Consider the following 19,175-nt stretch of genomic DNA (forward strand, 5'->3'; position numbering starts at 1 on the left):
TTCTTGAGTCCCGAGACCATCCTGGTGGTCATTCGCTGAACCGACTCGATTCTCCGCACATCTTTTTGATAATGTGGTCTCCAGAATTGAACACAATATTCAAGGTGAGGTCTCACCATGGATCTGTACAGGGGCATTATGACTTCGGGCCTCCGGCTGACGAAACCTCTACGGATGCATCCCACCATTTGTCTAGCCTTGGATGCAGCTTTCTCCACCTGCTTGGCAGTTTTCATGTCTGCACTAATGATTACTCCCAAATCACATTCTGCCCTAGTCCTAGCTAAGGTCTCACCATTCAGAGTGTAAGTTCTGCATGGGTTTTTGCTGTCAAGGTGCATGACCTTACATTTTTTGGCATTAAAGCCCAGCTGCCAAGTCAAGGACCAATGTTCCAATAAGAGCAGGTCCTGCTCCATACTGTCGGGTAAGGTGCTGTTATCTACTATGTTGCATAGTTTGGCGTCGTCGGCGAATAGTGTTATTTTACTTTGAAGCCCTTGAGTCAGGTCTCTTATGTATATGTCCCAAGACCGATCCCTGTGGCATTCCACTGGTCACCTCCGATGTATTGGAGGGGGTACCGTTAACCACTACCCTCTGGATTCTACCGCTTAACCAGTCATTGACCCATGTCGTCAATATCACTCCCAATCCCATCGAAGTCATTTTGCTCAACATATTTTGTGTATGGGGGGGGGCTTGTTTCCCTAGTAATTTAATATTTTTAGAGTTATAGGAAACTTGTTAATAAGTAAGAAACAAAATTACTGCTAAGAGAAATGTTACTGGATTATCTTTAATTGCATGACAAGGTTTCCTCCCAGTTTGGTTAACTGTCAACAAACAGAACGGATCTAAGACAAGAGTTCATTGTAAACTATTCCCTAGACACTACACAAAAGCCCTACATAACTAACATGACCATATGTCCCATTTTGAATGGGACTATCCCGTTTTTAGGTAGCCTATCCCGTTGTCCCCAAGAACAGCTTCGGGATGCTGAAATGTCCTGTTTTCAGAAAAACGGGACATTTCGGTGTCCCAAAGCTGTGCTTGGGGACAACGTGCAGGGGTGTCCAAAAGGAGCCCGGGATTTCTCCCTGCTGGCGCGAGCATCTAGCTGTGAGGGCTGAGAGAGAATGTGCAGGGAGCGTGTTCTCCTCAGACCCAACCCCCTGACAGGACCGCCCTACCCCGGGGGCTTAGGCTGTGGTGTGAGGAGGGACCAGGTCTGCCCCATCCCACCCTGTTTGCACATTGGATGTGAGCGGCCCGGGCTTCGGCGGCGGCAGCCCTCACAATGCTCAAGTGCATCGCCTTCTGGCGCTGCAACTGGCATGTGGAGTCGGTGGAAAAGTGACACTGCTCCCTGCAGGCTGTGCCCAACTAGATCTACAGCTACAGCCACAGCCTGGAGGAGCTGCTGCTCAACGCCAACCAGCTGCAGGAGGTACCCAAGGTAAGGGTGGGGTGGGAGGGCGGATCATGCTGCAAATAGGAAAGATGGCACTGAATGCCAGCGGCAGCCCTGCTCTGGGCTTAACGTTCTTCAAAGATGCAACAGGGGAGAAATTTGTGGTTTGAAAGAAAGAAAGGGAGGCAAGGGGAGAGAAAGAAAAAGACAGACAGAAAGAGGGAGAGACAGAGAGAGAGAGAGAAAGAAAGACAGAAAGAGGGAGAGACAGAGAGAGAGAGAGAAAGAAAGAAAGAAAGAGGGAGAGACAGAGAGAGAGAGAGAAAGAAAGAAAGAAAGAGGGAGAGACAGAGAAAGAAAGAAAGAAAGAAAGAAAGAGGGAGAGACAGAGAAAGAAAGAAAGAAAGAAAGAAAGAGGGAGAGACAGAGAAAGAAAGAAAGAAAGAAAGAAAGAGGGAGAGACAGAGAAAGAAAGAAAGAAAGAAAGAAAGAAAGAAAGAGGGAGAGACAGAGAAAGAAAAGAAAGAAAGAAAAGAAAGAAAGAGGGGAGAGACAGAGAAAGAAAGAAAGAAAGAAAGAAAGAAAGAAAGAGGGAGAGACAGAGAAAGAAAGAAAGAAAGAAAGAAAGAAAGAGGGAGAGACAGAGAAAGAAAGAAAGAAAGAAAGAAAGAGGGAGAGACAGAGAAAGAAAGAAAGAAAGAAAGAAAGAGGGAGAGACAGAGAGAAAGAAAGAAAGAAAGAAAGAAAGAGGGAGAGACAGAGAGAAAGAAAGAAAGAAAGAGGGAGGGGCAGGGAGGGAGAAAGAAAGAGGGAGGGACAGGGAGAAAGAAAGAGGGAGGGACAGGGAGAGAGAAAGAAAAAGACAGACAGAAAGGGAGGGACAGGGAGAGAGAAAGAAAAAGACAGACAGAAAGAAAGGGACAGGGAGAGAGAAAGAAAGAGGGAGAGACAGGGAGAGAGAAAGAAAGAGGGAGAGACAGGGAGAGAGAAAGAAAGAGGGAGAGACAGAGAGAAAGAAAGAAAGAAAGAGAGAAAGAGAGAAAGAAAGAAAGAAAGAGAGAAAGAAAGAGGGAGAGACAGAGAGAAAGAAAGAAAGAAAGAGGGAGAGACAGAGAGAAAGAAAGAAAGAAAGAGGGAGAGACAGAGAGAAAGAAAGAAAGAGGGAGGGGCAGGGAGGGAGAAAGAAAGAGGGAGGGACAGGGAGAGAGAAAGACAAAGAAAGAAAGAGGGACAGGGAGAGAGAAAGAAAGAGGGAGGGACAGGGAGAGAGAAAGACAGAAAGAAAGAGGGGGACAAGGAGAGAGAAAAAGACAGACAGAAAGAAAGAGAGTAAGAAAGGGAGAGAGTAAGAAAAAAGCAGGGGTAAGGGAGAGAGAAAGACAGAGAGAAAGAAAGGGTGAACAGGGAGAGAGACAGACAGAAAGAAAGCAAGGAGGAGCAGGGAGAAAGATAGAAAGGGAGAGCAGGGATAGAGAAAGACAGAAAGGGGGAGCAGGGAGAGAGAAAGACAGAAAGAAAGAACGGAAGTGCAACCAGAGACTCACCAGACAACAAAAAGGTAGGAAAAATGATTTTATTTTCAAATTTAGTTATCAAAATGTGTTGAGAATTTATATCTGCTGTCTATATTTTGCACAATATCGGTCTATTTTTCTATAGTTGTTACTGAGGTGGCATTGCATATTTTAAAGTCATCTGTCTTGACCTTTTTGAAAAAAACCCAAATAAAATGATAATTAACATTTTCTCTGCATACAGTGTGCTTTGTGTTTTTTAAAATTTTATGGTTACCAGAGGGGGAGAGTGTGGTGCAGTAGTTAAAGCTACAGCCTCAGTACCCTAGGGTTGTGGGTTCAAACTCACACTGCTCTTTGTGACCCTAGGCAAGTCACTTAATCCCCCCCATTGCCCCAGGTACATTAGATAGATTGTGAGCCTGCCAGGATAACAGGGAAAATGCTTGAGTACCTGAATAAACTCATGTAAACTGTTCTGAGCTCTCCTGGGAGAACGGTATAGAAAATTGAATAAATAAATATGAATTAATAAAATTGTGTGTACATGAAAAATGGATGGAAGAAATTGGGGGTGGGACTGAAAATTAGTAGATGTCCCGTTTTGAGGAAAAAACAAATGGTCACTTTATACATAACTGAGTTCTCACCCAGGCACAGTGCTAAATTTTCCCTATAGAACTGGGGCCTTGTTATCAAATGAGGAAAGAACCATAAACCATGTAAAAGTAGGCAAAATAGCTCATAGCCAATGAACATAATGAAAAAGTAGAATGCTAGAATATGCAAAATGCACTACTGATGCATTAACACAGAGTTTACATTTTAGATAACAAAGAGATTTTTGTTACTATCTAGGTCAGGGGTGCTCAAAATGTCAATCGCAAAGGCAATGCCGGTAGATCGCAGAGCCAGTGTTCTCCATAGCGTATTCCCCCATGGCAGCTTGCAGAGTGAACGTAGCAGGCTGCCGTCAGCCTCTGTAGCATGTTCCCTCTGTGGCAGTTCCGCCCCTGACATCAGAGGAGGTGCGGGACCGCTGCAGAGGGAACATGCTAGAGATGCTGACAGCAGCCTGCTATGTTCCCTCTGCAGGCTGCCGTAATTACTTTGAACTTATGGTAGTTAGGCCCAGAGGGAAGAATGGAGGGAAGGGATCCAGTCTGAGGGAAGCAGCGGAGGTACGGCCCTGCATATCGGGGCAAGACTGTGCCTGTCGTGAGGGCCCTGGCGGAATGGGGGTTGCCTTAGAGACGCTGGATCGGTGGGGGGGAGACAAAAGGACCTTGAGGAGGGGCAGGAAAGCAGCCTTGAACCAAAAGGGAGGGGGAAGACAGGGCAGATCCTGGACTACTAGAGGGGTTAGAGAAAGGAAATACCCTGAACAGAGGAGAGAGAGGTGCCAGGCCCTGGGGCTGGGAAGACAAAAAGAGTAAGAGAGACAAAGACCTGGACCAAAGGTGGGAGGACTCAAATGTTAGCAGAAGGAAGACAGAGAGAGGGAGAAAACTGAAACAAAGGGGAGGCAGAAGAGAGGGGGGCAGCTGTTGGACTATGGGAGGTGCAGACAGAAGAGACAGAGGGGGGAGAGACCCTGAGAAAGAACAGAAAGATGCAAGATCAGAACAGAGGAGGGAGACATGTTGCCAATAGGAGTGGAGGAGAGAGGAAGAAAAGTTAGACTCCTGGAGGGACAGAAAGAGATGTTGGTTGGGGAATGGAACGAGGTCTGGAGGACAGAAGAGGTGCACTCGGTATATAATGTATATAAATAAATATGGGGGTCTTTTAGTAAGGTGCGCTAGCCGATTTAGCGTGCACTAAATGCTAACGCGTCCATAGAATGGGCGCATTAGCACTTATCGCACGCTAAATCGGCTAGCACACCGTAGTAAGAGGGGGTATATGCTTAGTATTTTTATGGTTGGTAGTTCATTTTGACTTGGTCATTTTAAAAGTAGCTTGCAAGCCAAAAAAGTGTGGGTATCCCTGATTTAGGTTAACGCACACCTCATCTACATCTCATTAATGATGACTATTAAAAAGAATAAAACACTACATTTATGCCAATTAACAGCCATTATTAAGACAGTTTAGTATGTTGTCCCCTAGGAAACAAGTCTTTTGGGTTATGCTAAAAGCATATATTGTACTTTTCCAAGCTGTTCATACATGCACTCAAAGCACAGAATAACTCAGTTTTAACAGTATAATAATGATAAGAACATAAGAATAGCCTTACTGGGTCAGACCCATGGTCAATCAAACCCAGTAGCTCGTTCTCATGGTGGTCAATCCAGGTCACTAGTACCTGGCCAAAACCCAAGGTGTAGCAATATTCCATGTTACCATGTCTTCCTCAATAATAGACTATGGACTTTCCTCCAGGAACTTGTCCAAACCTTTCTTAAAACCAGCTACGCTATCAGTTCTTACCACATCCTCTGGCAACGCGTTCCAGAGCTTAACTATTCTGAGTGAAAAAAATTTCCTCCTATTGGTTTTAAAAGTATTTCCCTGTAACTTCATCGAGTATCCCCTAGTCTTTGTAATTTTTGACAGAGTGAAAAATCGATCCACTTGTACCCGTTCTACACCACTCAGGATTTTGTAGATTTCAATCATATCTCCCCCTCAGCTGTCTCTTTTCCAAGCTGAAGAGCCCTAACCGTTTTAGTCTTTCCTCATATGAGAGGAGTTCTAACCCCTTTACCATCTTGGTCGCTCTTTGAATCTTTTCTAGCACCACTATATCTTTCTTGAGATAAGGAGACCATGAAGAGTCATTACTGAGTTGTGAATCCTTGTGCACTGCTTCCTTTATGGCAGTGTATCACAAACTGTGTGCCTCCTGAGTTTTCAGGTGTGCCACAGTACACTGGGGAAGAGGAGAGAGGCTGGCACCAGCTGACTGTCTACAGGACGTGCCTCTCGTGAAGCGAGACAGGTCCTGTAAGCAATCTCCCAACACCAGCACCTCTTCTCTCTGTTGGCCTTTCTCTCCAACGCAGGTCCTTCTCTCGGCGCAAGGCCCGTTTGAAGAGCCTTTGCACATGCGCTGACATCAGTGCATAATGTCACCAGCGCATCTTCGGGTGTTTTGAGCCAGGGACACTAGGCTTAGTGTGCCCTGGCTCAAAAAAGTTTGCGAGACACTGCTTTATGGGATGGCCTATTCCCAAACCCTACTGCGACTAATCGGTATTATTCATAGTGTAGTGTTCCTAACAGCCAAATATGATAAAACTAAAAACAGAAGGACCCTGGGTAGAGAGGACAGAGTTTCTCAGTTCTGAAATACCAAATGCTACAGTTGGGAAGTATACATATTTGGTTCCAATGGGGAGCATCAGTCTATGGCCCCAATAATCACAGTATTGTGATGGCTGGACTTTTGCAGGACGGTAAGAAAGATTTAAAGGAGAAAAACTTCAAAGTAGTTGATAATAAATGTCTCAAGCCCTATAGCTCAGTAGAGTTAACTCCTGAAATCAGACGACCTCCCTCCTTCGTCCCCCAAAAGATATAAATGCACAACTTAAAAGCATAAGCTGAGAAAAAAAACAGACTACATCTCTAGATTAAGATTATCAAAGAAATCTTACCCGTCTGCCACTCTTTTCTTGTAATCGGCTGCTCTTTTTCAACTTGCTCTGATTTTTCTGGAGTGCGAGGCTCTGCCCAGTGCTGCTGCCTCTCTGCAACACTCCTGAGGGCAATTGCTTGCTGCTCTTTGCTGAACACATCGCAGCCCTTCGCCAGACTTTCAGCCTCTGCAAACTGACCAAGAGGCAGCAACACCTGCAAGAGGTACAACTCCACTATTGTCCCATACCCGGTCAGGCTCCGATTGCCTTCATCTCTCAGCCAATTGCCTCCGACCTCCAGGATCACATGGGGCTCCTCCAGTTTGCTGTACAGAAGGATGCTGAATAATCCCCCAATAAATCAAAGCAATTCATTAGAATGACTATAGGACGATGCTGCTCAATATTTTCATTAAAAACTTATTGGATTAAAGTACTATTGAGAAGTGTAATCAGACAGGATGGCTGTTACACAGTAATCTGCTCTTCTGAGCAGGTGCCAGGCACTTTTCCTCCCCCTTTCACCAGGGCTGCTCTGCAAAAATAGCATGCATATAATTCACATGCTATTGTGCTGAGCATCACCCAATTAAAAAAAATATCACTCCCAGCATGGTATTTAAAACTGTGTTGTTGGAGCTCTGAGCATCTGGGGTCTCAGGTTGTAAAATCCCCTAAAAGGCTTACCACATCTCCAGTATTTTCAGGGGTAACTTTTCAGGAACTTTGTAATACTGCAGTAACCAAGAGAGGACCTCTCGCCAGCGGTTCATCTCTGCCAGTGATTGCATGCCCACAATGCACAGGGAGGCTTTAATTTCCTCACACCTATTCATCAAGCAGAGCAAAAAGTCAGTGTTAAGAGCAAAGAGTGAAAGAAGAAAAGGAGTTAAAAAGGTTACACATGAGATAAGCAAATGAAATCTATCAACTGGGAATTTTTACAACTGTCTGCTATTTTACATTATTGTAGGATAATCAAAGCAACATTTAAATAAGAACATAAGAGTTGCCATACTGGGACAGACTGGCGGTCCATCAAGCCCAGTTTCCTGTTTCCAACAGAGGCCAACCAATATCACAAATATCTGGCAAGATTTTCCCCCCCCCAAAAAAAAAAAAATCCAAACCACCCCAAAACAAACAAACAATCAACAAAACAGATTTTATGTTGCCTATACTAGGAATAAGAAGTGGATTTTCCCACGTTCATCTTAATAATGACTCATGGACAAAGAGATTAATTAGGTTCTCACCTTGATATATCTTCTCCAGTAGATAGGGATGGTATGCTGAAATATAGGATCATCCATCTGTGCTTGCAAGCATACTGCAGAAGATGTCAATCACAGCTTTTCAACTCCTTCTCCTTGGTCTCTGTTACCCCCTTCAGTTCATACCAAAGCCAGCAACAAGCCTACAGAAGAAGATAAGAGAGATACAGCGAATTCCCTGAAACCAATCCTTTGTCAAGGCCCTCTTGGAGGAATGCCAGAACTGATGATACTGGGGTTTTGCCTGGCTCCAACTTTTCTCTGCTGCACTAGCACTGAAATGTCTCTCAAGCATTAGCGTACGCTGAAACTGTTGTTTGCTTTTTAGCTCTAAGGAGTAGCAATGACTACTTCATAATATCCTTTTTGAACTAGTGCTGTGCACTCAAGAGCCATGCTTTAAGACCAAAGCGTCCTGGATCTTCTAGGGTAATCAGACCCTGCAAGACAAATCTGGGTGCACCTGAAGTCTGAGACTGCCCCTTTTGCAGGTGTATGAGATCCACGTACCATGGGTGCCTGGGCCAATCTGGTGCTATTAGAATTACCGTTCCCGGGTGATTTGCTATTTGGTGGATCACCTGGCCTATCATGGGCCAAGGCGGGAACACATACAGTAGCTCAGTCTCTATGGTTCAACCAGGGAATCCAGCTCTGCACTTCCAGGTTCACATCTTCGGCTGAAGAACCAAGTCACCTTTTTGCTCTTTGCAGTTGCCATGAAGTTGAAAGTCGGATGAACCCTTTGTCTCACAATGGCCTGGAACGCTTTCAGGAACAACAACCATTCTCCCAGGTCTAATGTCTGTCTGCTGAGATAATCCGTTTGAACACTGTCCACCCTGGCCAAGAGTGCCACAGAGATCAAAATAAAGTTATTATTATTATTATCACCTGCAAGTGAATTTCTGCCCAACAGAACAATGCTTTGTCTCCTGCTGGAGCAGAGCACTCTTGGTGCCTCCTTGCCTGCTGACCTAGGCCACTGCAGTGGCATTGTCAGAGAAGACTCTGACTGCTTTTCCCTTCAGCAAAGACTACAGTCATTGTAGCACCAGACGAACGGCACAGTTCCAGCCTGTTGATAGACAGTTTCCACTGAGATGGAGTCCATTGTCCTTGATCTGAGTGACTGTTGCAAAGAGCCCCCCAGCCGAACAAGCTGGCATCCATTGTTAGCGTGACCCAGGAATTAATCAAGAGTGGGAGTCCCTTCGCTGAAGACTGTGGGCAGAGCCATCAGCTCATGCTGCTTTGAGCTGTCGCCAAGGGAGTAGAATTTACAACAAAGCGTCCTGAAGGGGATGCATATGCACATTTGACCAGAGCACCACCTCTATCATGGCTGCCATCGACCCAAGGACCTGAAGGTAATGCCACACAGTAGGCACTGGCTTGGTCAACAGGTCTGTAATTTGACCACGCAGCTTCTGTTTGCATGATTCTGGAAGAAAAACTTGGCCTTCTGCTGTGTTGAATAAGACCTCCAGATATTCCAGGGACTGTGCCAGAACTAGTTGATTCTTTCAAAAGTTCACAATCCAGCCCAGACTCTGCAATGTCTCCGCAACTGCCGCTACTGCTTTTTCTCCTTCCATTAGGGACAGTGCTGATGAGCCAGTCATCCAAGTACAGATGCACCTACCAATCTGCTCTGCGGAGATGAGTGGCCACTAGTATCATAAATTTGGTGAAAGTTCAGGGAGCTATTGCTAGCCCAAAGGGAAGTGCTGAAAATTGGTAATGATTCTCCAACACATGGAATCTCAGGAACATTCTGTGTTCCGGGAAGATTGGAATGTGAATGTAAGTTTCTGTCAAATACAGGGTAGCAAGAAATTCTCCTGGTTCTATCGCTGCGATGATGGACCAAACGGTCTTCATTCAGAACCCTCAGGGCTGCGTTGATGTGTTTGAGATACAGGATGGGTCTCCATTCCTCTGAGCCTCTCTTGGGCACAACAAGGTATATTGAGTATCTGCCAGAGTCCAAGCCTTCTGAAGGGACTGTTCTATAGCTTCCCAGATCTCTCCCCCACAATCCCTGTAGGCTTCTAGGCTTACCTTCATCTTTCCAAGTGGCCCAGTGATCCTCTCAAGTCCACTGCATGATACTACTGCAGTACTATGAGACTGGTGGCAGTCTCATAGTACTACAGTAGTATCATGAGATTGCTGGTAACAGTTGCGGTAACCAATTTGAGTCCTGAGCCAGCATGGGCAGGAGTGACTGGGAGTTGCTCCTCCCTGAAGACCACTAGGCTACCAGGAAAAATGAAGGTAAACCTGTAGGTGTGTGGGGCTATGTTCTTTGTGGGAAGGAGGAGGAAAGGAAGAGGTTCAGATCTTGGACGGGAAGTGTGTGTGGGCGGGGGGGGGGGGGGGGGGGGGAGGCGGTGGAGCAAGGAGAAAGCAGAGGAATCTACTGACTGTGACCTGGAAGATAAGCAGGTGCCAGCTAATATACAGTATCGGCACCTGGTGCTGTTTCATCACTTAGCTATGTGGGCACCCGCAATGAATATTACTTTAGTGCCCCACTCCTTCTGGCTCCTCCTGCCCAGTTTCTCTTTCTCTCTCTGGTTAAAGCTGATATTCAGCAGTACTTACGGTAACTGGGCAGTGCCACTGAATATCTGTAGCCAGCCCACAATATATACACTTTAAGTAATCAGGAGCCCACAGAATATACAGAGGAGGAAGAGAAGAACTTATCTCCTTCCTGGCTCCTATTGCCACAATCTCAGGTCCAGTTGCCTTCTTTCCTTTCTCTAAATGCCGCTCTCTAACACTTGGTACCAATGTATGTAGAATCAGGATATCTGGCTTATAAGCATCAAAAAGCTCCTTTATATTTTTCAGACCTACATAGGTAGAGAGGTGAAAGGAGGCTATTTTTATTTTGAATTACAAGCTTCAGCATTTACTATACAGAAAAGAGAGAGTGACATCACTAAAGAAACAGATTGTAGCGACATTTAATTTTCTAAAGGGCAACTATGATAAAATGAGGAAACTGGTTAAAATAAGAGCTAAAAGGCTTGGCACCAAAGGTTAAGACTTTAAATCAGACATGGACATTATTTAAAAATGCCATCATGGAAGCCCAGAACAGATGTATTCCACTAATTAACAAAAGTAGAAAGAAGAGCAAATGAGAGCCAGCATGGTTAAAAGGTGAAGTGAAGAGTTTATTAGAGCCAAAAGAACATCCTCTAAATAATGGAAAAAAGATCCAATGAAGAAAATAAGAAGCAACAAAGGCATTGGCAAGTTAGATACAAAGCATTGATAAAGAAGGATAAAAAAGAATATGAAGAGAAACTTGCCAAAGAAGCAAAAACTCATAGTAACAACTTTTTCAGGTATATCAAAAGCAAAAAGCCACTGAGAGAATCTGTGGAATTTTTGGCTCAAGGAGCACATAGGGAGGAAAAGATCCTAGCAGAGAGACTAACCCCCCCCCCCCTTTTACTAAACCGCGATAGCAGTTATTAGCGCATGTGCCGCTTTACAGAAGTAGATATAAGAGATCTATCTGAACCAGAATTTTCATGGGTGACAATGCAGAGGAACTGAAAGAAATCTCGGTGCACCTGGAAGATGTACTGAGCCAAATTAACTAATTAAAGTGTGATAAATCACCTGGACTAGATGGTATACATTCCAGGGTTCTGAAATAACTTAAACATGAAATTGCTGATTTGCTGATAAGAGATCTATAACATATCACTAAAATCATCTGTAGTACCTGAAGACTGGAGGGTGGCTAATGTTATACCAATTTTTAAAAAGGGTTCCAGGGGTGATCCAGGAAATGACAAACTGGTAAGCCTGACTAAAGAGCTTGGGAAAATGGTTGAAGCTATTTATTGTTGCACCGATTGCTGTTGATACAGTGATTGATTTATTGTTTCTACTACACTGATTGCTGTTACTGCTTTGATACTGTTGTAACCCACCTTGGATATCATTTTAGAGAATTTGGCAGGATATAAGACCACAAATAATGTTGTAAAAAAATAAAATTACATTACATGTAGATAAACATGATTTAATGGGAGAGAGAGTCAGCAAGGGTTCAGCCCAGGGAGGTCTTGCCTCACCAATTTGCTGCATTTCTTTGAAGGTGTGAATAAACAAGAATAAAGGAGAGCCTGTTGACATAGTGTTACCTAGAGTTTCAGAAAACTTTTGACAAAATTCCTCATGAGAGGCTCCAAAGAAAATGAAAGAGTCATGGGATAGGAGGCAATGTTTTGTTGTGGATTAGGAATTGGTTATTGGACATAAAACAGAGGGTAGCTTAAATGGCCATTTTTCTCAATAGAGAATGGTAAATAGTGGAGTATCACAGGGATCTGTACCATGACTGGTGCTATTTAAGATATTAATCTGAAAATTGCAACAATGAGTGAGGTTATTAAATTTGCAGATGGCATTGGGGAGAGTGTAGCACAGTAGTTAAAGCTACGCTCCTCCTTGTGACCCTGGGCAAATTACTTAATCCCCCCATTGCCTCAGGTACATTAGATAGATTGTGAGCCTATCTGGACAGTCAGGGAAAAATGTGGTCAAAAAAGCAAAGAAACTATGAATCATTAGAACAGGTATGGTAAAAAAGACTAAGAATGTTATAATGCCTTTGCATTGCTCCTGTGTGCATTCTCATCCTGCGTTCATTTTGCTAGCCACTGCTTGCCCTGGGATCGATTGCATGGAATGTTGCTATTACAATAAAACCTTGGTTTGCAAGCATAATTTGTTCCAGAAGTATGCATGTAATCCAAAGCACTCGTATATCAAGGTGAATTTCCCCATAGGAAATAATGGAAACTCAGACGATTCGTTCCACAACCCAATATAAAATGCAGTACTGTACATACTTGTATTGCAAGACCTCGCTCATTTTGAACAGTCACTACACTGTGGGCGAATTGGGAATGGTGCTTTTATTACGCTCAGCCACGTTCAGCGTGAGATGTGCGTATGTTGTACGCGCTTGAACTGCGGGCGCTTGTATTACATTCAGCCGTGCTCAGCGATGCGATGCGTGCATATTGTGCGTACTTGACGTGATATGTGTATATGTGCTCGTACTGCAAGACAATGCTCATTTATCGAGTTAAAATTTAATAAAATGTTTTGTCTTGCAAAATACTTGCACACCACGTTACTCGCTATCCAAGGTTTGACTGTACAGTATTTGAGTTTTGTCGGGTACTTGTGACCTGAATTGGCCACTATGGAAACAGGATACTGGGCTAGATGGACTTGATCTGACCTAGTTTGGCTATTCTTATGTTTTTTTACTACCCCTTTTGTTAATACAGGGATTCCATATTCTAGCCTTAATTCCAATACCAAGGTTCCTAAGTACTGCACCTGTAATCCTCTCCATTCTCGTATTCCGTAGTAATGGTCTCACAGCCTCTCTCACAGAAGTCCAAGGAGGTACTAAAATTCCTCTGCACCACCAAAAGATCAGCAGCCTCTTCCAGCAAGGCTAGTGCCTGGGACACAGCTAAGTTGCTCCCTGAGGGCCCTGAGCATCTAAGCCCCACCAGCGAAGTGCATGAATCATTCCTCATGAGAATTTACCAAAACAGAGCCTACTTGAATCAATCGGCACCCTTTTTCCAATTTTTATTGGTGATGCAGAATTTGTTACTCAGGACGATCTGAGAAACGGTCATTTGAATTGTTAGTTTAAATCAGTCTCGCAAATATTTATATCGATAGGATAAAAAGGAGGGCTGGATCTTTCACTCTACCGACGCTTAAATGTTTGCAAACAGCCTCCAAGTCTAGATGAGAACTACGGTTATAGTTCAAACCCAATAAAAACGTTAAGAGCCCGACAAGTGCAGTACTCTAAAATCCAATGTTGAAAAGTCGGCCATGTCTAATGCGAAGGACATTGGGATTTGTAGTCATATAAACTACGCAGCTTATTTATACTGATAGCTGAATAAGGATTTGGAGGACTACAACCACCAAAATGCAGTGTTCCAGGAAACCTTATGTATTTGTGGACTTCCGTATTGACGGCTTTATCGCCTTCTAGTGGGCAAATGTTAGTGCTTTACTGTAGTGTATTTCCCTTTCTTCATAACAGAAGAAAAAGTTTATGTAAATGTTCTGTTGCGATTTCTCCTTTCTTTTTTTTCAATTTAGATTTTAATTACATTTAAAATATGTAACAACAATAATTAAAATATGTATACAGTATACTTACATAGTTAAAAATTTAAACCAAGAACCCCTTTGTCCTTTAATACACATGGAGTAAGATTAAGAATGATGGAAATGTGGGTTTGTACAGCACTAGATATATGTCTGTTCTAAAGGAGCAGGGCACATACATTTCCTTCTAAGTATTTGTAAAGTGATGCCAGCCACACCCAGCACTGTACACACATAATTCATTATTCTTACTAAGAACATTAGAGAATATTATTAGACAACCCAACAGATTTCAAGAGATCCAATCCAGTCCTTTAGTTTTATATACCAATTTACAAATATACTCAGTTTACAAATATTTAAAAATCAAACAGAAAAAGAATCACGATTTTCAGATGAAAAATCATTAATTAGATTGATATGGGGGTATAGGTGGTGCTCCTCCCTAAAATTAACAGTAGTATATATTCTAGATAATGGAAACAGAAAACTGTAGGAAAAGCACACGTAGCATGGCTAAAGAGAGAGAAGAGATGCAATCTGAAATTGTACTCAGTCAGTGCCAGAAACTCAAACCATCAGACTCACACACACCAACCCGCCCCACAATCAACAAGAAGAAAACCGACAAACCCATACAAGACCAAAAAACAACCCCACCAAAGATCACTCATATACCCAAAAACAACTCACAACACACCAACAGACTACACCACTCTCAAATGTGCATATGTGAACATCAGAGCCATAGGCCCCAAAACAGAACGCATAAAAAACTGGATAGAAGAAGACAACCTAGACTGCCTTTTCCTCACAGAAACCTGGCTTACCTCTGACTTGGACCCCAGAATAACTGAAGTTTGCCCAAAGAGCCACAAGTTAACAATAGTCTGCAGAGACAATAAGAGGAGGAGGAATTGCCATCACAGCCAGAAACACCATAAACCTAAAAATACAAGATAAAACAACCAATCCATACATGGATTTACTAGCTTGTCAACTTTCAAGCACATCACTCAAAGGAACTCTAACATGCATACTCTGCTACATAACCTCAAATAACTGGAACACAGCAAAACCAATATTTTAAGAATTCATATATCGAAACTCTAACGACAACCTACAACCTAATCCTAGGAGACCTCAACCTTCACCTCTAAAACCAATCCTTCAGACAAGTAGAAACCTTACTATCATATCTCGAGGCCTTAACATATAAAATCCTAGATCCTCAAACCACTCACATGTCTGACTTTGGGCGATTACTTGGACCCAAAATGGACTTAGATGTATCTTTTGATTATTCCCCTCCACGTTTCCATACAGTTTTTATGATTCTTTTATGCTACATTGCTATGTTTTTCTATGATTTTTTAAATGGTTCTTTATGATTATATATTTTAATGATTTTTTAAATATTTTTTAATGATTTTAATATTTATAAATGTAATGGTTTATGTTTACATATAAAATTTTTTTGTAGACTCCTGAGGCTTTAGTGTCGAGTCCACTACAATAAAGATTTTGATCACCAAAGGTTGCCTTCTCTGTTTTTTTGTGTCTCTACTGTGGTAAGGTAGGATCTCCTGTTTTGACCTGAAGTGGATGTAACAGAATATGTATTTTCTTAAATCTAATATTGCATGTTTGCTGCACTGTTATCTAATATCTCTATCCATATAAAATACAGTTTCTAGATGCCAAATAAGTTTCATTGTAGCTCTCACAATAAGTCATTCTTAACAAAAAAATCTTTTCCTTATGATAGAAAAATTTTGAATCTTGAACTTTCGTAAACATGAATGATTGTTACCATAAAGAGAAGAAGAAAGATGAGGCTGTTTACCTGCGGAGGAAAATTACCCTGCTGCGATCCGTTGGGATAACTATTGGCACTATCATAGGGAGCGGTATCTTCATTTCTCCCAAAGGAGTGCTGAAAAATTCAGGCAATGTGGGTCTTTCTCTGATCATGTGGCTTTTATGTGGCATTCTCTCGATGTTTGGTGAGTTTTATTTTTAGCACTTGTGATAGGTTCAGGGGTACGACGTATAGTCCTATAGGAAGCTAGTTCATTTATCTGCTTATCTAAGCCTTGCTGTTCTAAATGTTACATGTTCAGGAGGGCAGGGTACATCATGGCTCAAACTCTTATCTATTTAGCTTACAATGTGGTAAGGCAGGGACATACATTTCAGGCAGATGATGTCAGTAGATTGTACACTGTTTCCAGCTATGTAGACCAGAGCAGTATTTCAAACAGTTAACCATTTCATGACCCTACAATATGAGCGTCAGAGCACTTATTGCTACAGCTGGTGCTAAAAACTGCACTATGGTTTTGTAAAAGGGGGTAAGGAGGTAAGAAAGCAAACATTTGCTTCTCCATAAAATCAAATCATACATGGATTTTGGAATGATTTAAATAGCTTTAATGAAAATAACCTTAATCTGATGTTGTTTAATAGCATAAGGTGGGAATAAATTGATAACACATAGGGCCTCTTTTGCAAAATGTTTTAACGTGGACCGGTGCGGTAAATGCCCTGAAGCCCATAGGGATTTAAAGGGCTTTGGGGCTTGTGCTGTGTGGCACTCGCTAGTGTCGCTTTGTAAAAGGGGTCCATAAAAAACAATAATGATCAAAGAATAACTTCACCTTACAAGTTAACCCCCTCTTTTAGAAAGCCCAATAGCACAGGCCATAGGTGTCGGGACGGGGAGGGGGGGCATAGAGGCCATGGCCTCCCAAAAAATTGGCAGTCACCGGTTGATGCCTGCTCTCCCACCTATTTCTCGATGTTGTATTTTAAATCTTTGGGGCAGTCGCTGTGCAGCGTCAATAAGCAGGCCTGACCCGGAATTCTTCATGCTACTTCCGGGGGTAGGCCTGCTCATTGACGCTGTGCAGCAGCTGCCTCAAAGATTGACCCCCCCCTCTTCTACGAAACCATGCTAGCGCAGATAGCCTCGCTGAATGGCCCGCGCTGTTCCTCACGCTCATTGAGTTCCTATGAGCTTCAGGAGCAGCATGGGCCATTCAGCGCGGCTCCCCGTGCTAAAAACTGCAAGCGTGGTTTCATAGAAGAGGGGGTTAAAGTACAATGCCGGGAGGGGGTGGACTCGAAAGCTGGTGACGGGCCATGCCGCAGGATTCTGCTGGGCCTAGGGCAGAGCACCTAGGCCCCCCAAACCAAACAGTGTTCTGCTGCCTATGGCACGGGCTACAGCAGTAACTGCCCCAAAGCTCATAGAGATTTAAAGAGCTTTGGAGCTTTTGCTGCATGGCAGCTGCTAGTGCAGCTTTGTAAAAGAGAGTGGGTGGTAAAAGAAGTTATAGTTAAAAAAATTTTGGTAGCCTAAAGTGAAAAGCTGTAAATATATATGTAAAAATACAATTATAAAGGGATCTTTTTACCAAACAGTATAAAGTGGTCTTAGCGTGCCCTATGTGGGTCATTCCTGCGAGCTAAGGCAATTGTCACACAAAAAATGCGAAAGCAATCTGTGTTTCACCAAAACAAATACCCAATATAAGATGAACACATTGTAAGATATGATATTTGATTCAATAATGAGGAATAAAGACCTCAAATACCCCTGTGTCAAAAATAATGTTTTGTGAAGACCCATATGTGGGGCAAAAGGTACTATCATAGGTCAGGAAAACCTCATTACAGCACCGAAATGTAATTTGCAATTATTTGTAAACCAAAAATTTTTTAATTTCTATTTTTGAGCTCTAATTTCCTTTTTATATGCCTTTTTCACTTGATGCACACTTTCTTTAACATATTTTTTTGACTTTTTTTAATTTTCACAACAATGCTAAGAGCAGTCTAAGTTTTAAAACACTTATCTTTGCTCTGCCATTTGGATCAAACACATTGCCAGATTACAGCTTTCATATGGTGTTTTGGAACTCTTGTCTCACAGAGGAGTCCTTTTACTAAGGCGTGCTAACCGATGTAGTGCGTGCTAAATCAGTTAGCGTGCCTTAGCAGGGCCGGTTTAAAGCTGCCCCGATCTGCCCTGTTGGAAACGGGAAGTGGTGGCAGAGGGAAAACTTCGGGGCATCCGCCGGCAGCTTATGAGAACAGCTGCTGGGTCAGGGCCTCTCTGAAAAGGACATTTTTGGCTGTGGGGGAGAAGCGATCTCTTGCCTTGCCTCCTCCCCCCCCCCCCCTACTCTTCAGCTTTCTCTCCCCTGCTGGCCGGAATTCCTTATCTTTCCCCCTTCAAGGCGAGCAGCTGCCCTGGGCCCTTGCCTTCTGTTTTGGGCCGTGATAGTCGTCTGCTTTCTCCCTGCTTCCCCGATGTGTTCCATGTATATGAAAGACATGGTTTTCTGTTAGTGTTGACTAGCCTTGTTTGGTGAAATGCATCGGGCATGGTTCTTGGGAGCACCTTGAAAAACCTGATTTGAATCTCCTTATTGTTTGCCGATCTTCATGTGTTTCATATTGGATTCTTTGGTGGACTGCATGGCTGTTGTTTTGTTACAAGTTAACATACATGAGTGGAACATACTAGAGGAGTTACAGATTTGGTTGTTTTATATATATATATATATATATATATATATATATATAATAATAAAATGGTAAGCGCGCATGCGCACTCTAAAGCCGTGTTCCCTGATCCATCGCGATGTGGCCACAAGAGTGCGCATGCGCGCTTATATATCACCACACAACAGTCTCCTCTTTTTCCGGCCCGGCCCGCTGAGAGGGAGAGCGGCGCTGGCACCGGGTTGGGGGGGGGGGGGACACGCCAGTTCAGCTTGGCCGCTCCGTCTCTGCCATCTCAGCAGCCCCCAAAGCTCCTCAGCAGCTTGTCCCGCCCCCTCGAGAAGAGCTTCTGATGGCGGCGCTGCTGCTGGTGGCGCTGCTCCCACTGTTGTGCACGAGTGACGCGCTGGAGCTGGACCCCGCCTGTCGGCAGCGGATCGACCACATGGCGAACGGCAGTGGCTGACAGGAGGAGACAGAGGTGAGATGATGGATTGATGGGAGATAGAGAGACGGGAGATGCTGGACTGTTGGGGGGATAGACAGAGGGGAGATTCTGCTCTGGTGGGGGGGGGAAAGGAAGGGAGGCCTACTGCTGGACAGGGAGAGCAGGAAGAGGTGCTGATGGACAGGGGGAAAAAAGGAAGGGAGGCCTACTGCTGCTCAGGGGGAGCAGGAAGAGGTG

The 19,175-nt window shown here is 43.5% G+C and overlaps 2 protein-coding genes across 7 annotated transcripts in view; one reads left to right on the forward strand and one right to left on the reverse strand.

Annotated features, from left to right (window-relative positions):
* Window positions 1–19,175, forward strand: part of LOC117363697 (cystine/glutamate transporter-like) — a 162,986-nt gene that overhangs the window by 63,142 nt on the left and 80,669 nt on the right. The window contains exons 1-2 of one of the 2 annotated variants that reach the window (XM_033951829.1): window positions 11,287–11,620; window positions 15,747–15,984. In XM_033951829.1, the coding sequence (XP_033807720.1) occupies window positions 15,777–15,984 (208 nt within the window). In that variant the 5' untranslated portion in view covers window positions 11,287–11,620; window positions 15,747–15,776. Of the gene's footprint in view, window positions 1–11,286; window positions 11,621–15,746; window positions 15,985–19,175 lie in introns of those variants that run through there. The other variant, XM_033951830.1, reaches the window with a different exon arrangement.
* The window catches only part of PEX26 (peroxisomal biogenesis factor 26), a 48,633-nt gene that overhangs the window by 23,470 nt on the left and 5,988 nt on the right, over window positions 1–19,175 (reverse strand). For 2 of the 5 annotated variants that reach the window (XR_004540112.1, XM_033951831.1), the window contains exons 1-3: window positions 13,178–13,703; window positions 7,206–7,346; window positions 6,537–6,859 (exon numbers count right to left, since the gene is read on the reverse strand). Coding sequence is in view for 4 of the 5 variants with exons in the window: in XM_033951831.1 (XP_033807722.1) it covers window positions 6,537–6,859; window positions 7,206–7,346; window positions 13,178–13,383 (670 nt within the window). In the remaining variant the exon portion in view is untranslated. Of the gene's footprint in view, window positions 1–6,536; window positions 6,860–7,205; window positions 7,347–7,774; window positions 11,302–13,177; window positions 13,704–14,808; window positions 14,869–19,175 lie in introns of those variants that run through there. The other 3 variants (XM_033951832.1, XM_033951833.1, XM_033951834.1) reach the window with 3 other exon arrangements.

The sequence above is a fragment of the Geotrypetes seraphini genome, chromosome 7, assembly GCF_902459505.1.
Source record: "Geotrypetes seraphini chromosome 7, aGeoSer1.1, whole genome shotgun sequence".
Lineage (NCBI taxonomy): Eukaryota > Metazoa > Chordata > Amphibia > Gymnophiona > Dermophiidae > Geotrypetes > Geotrypetes seraphini.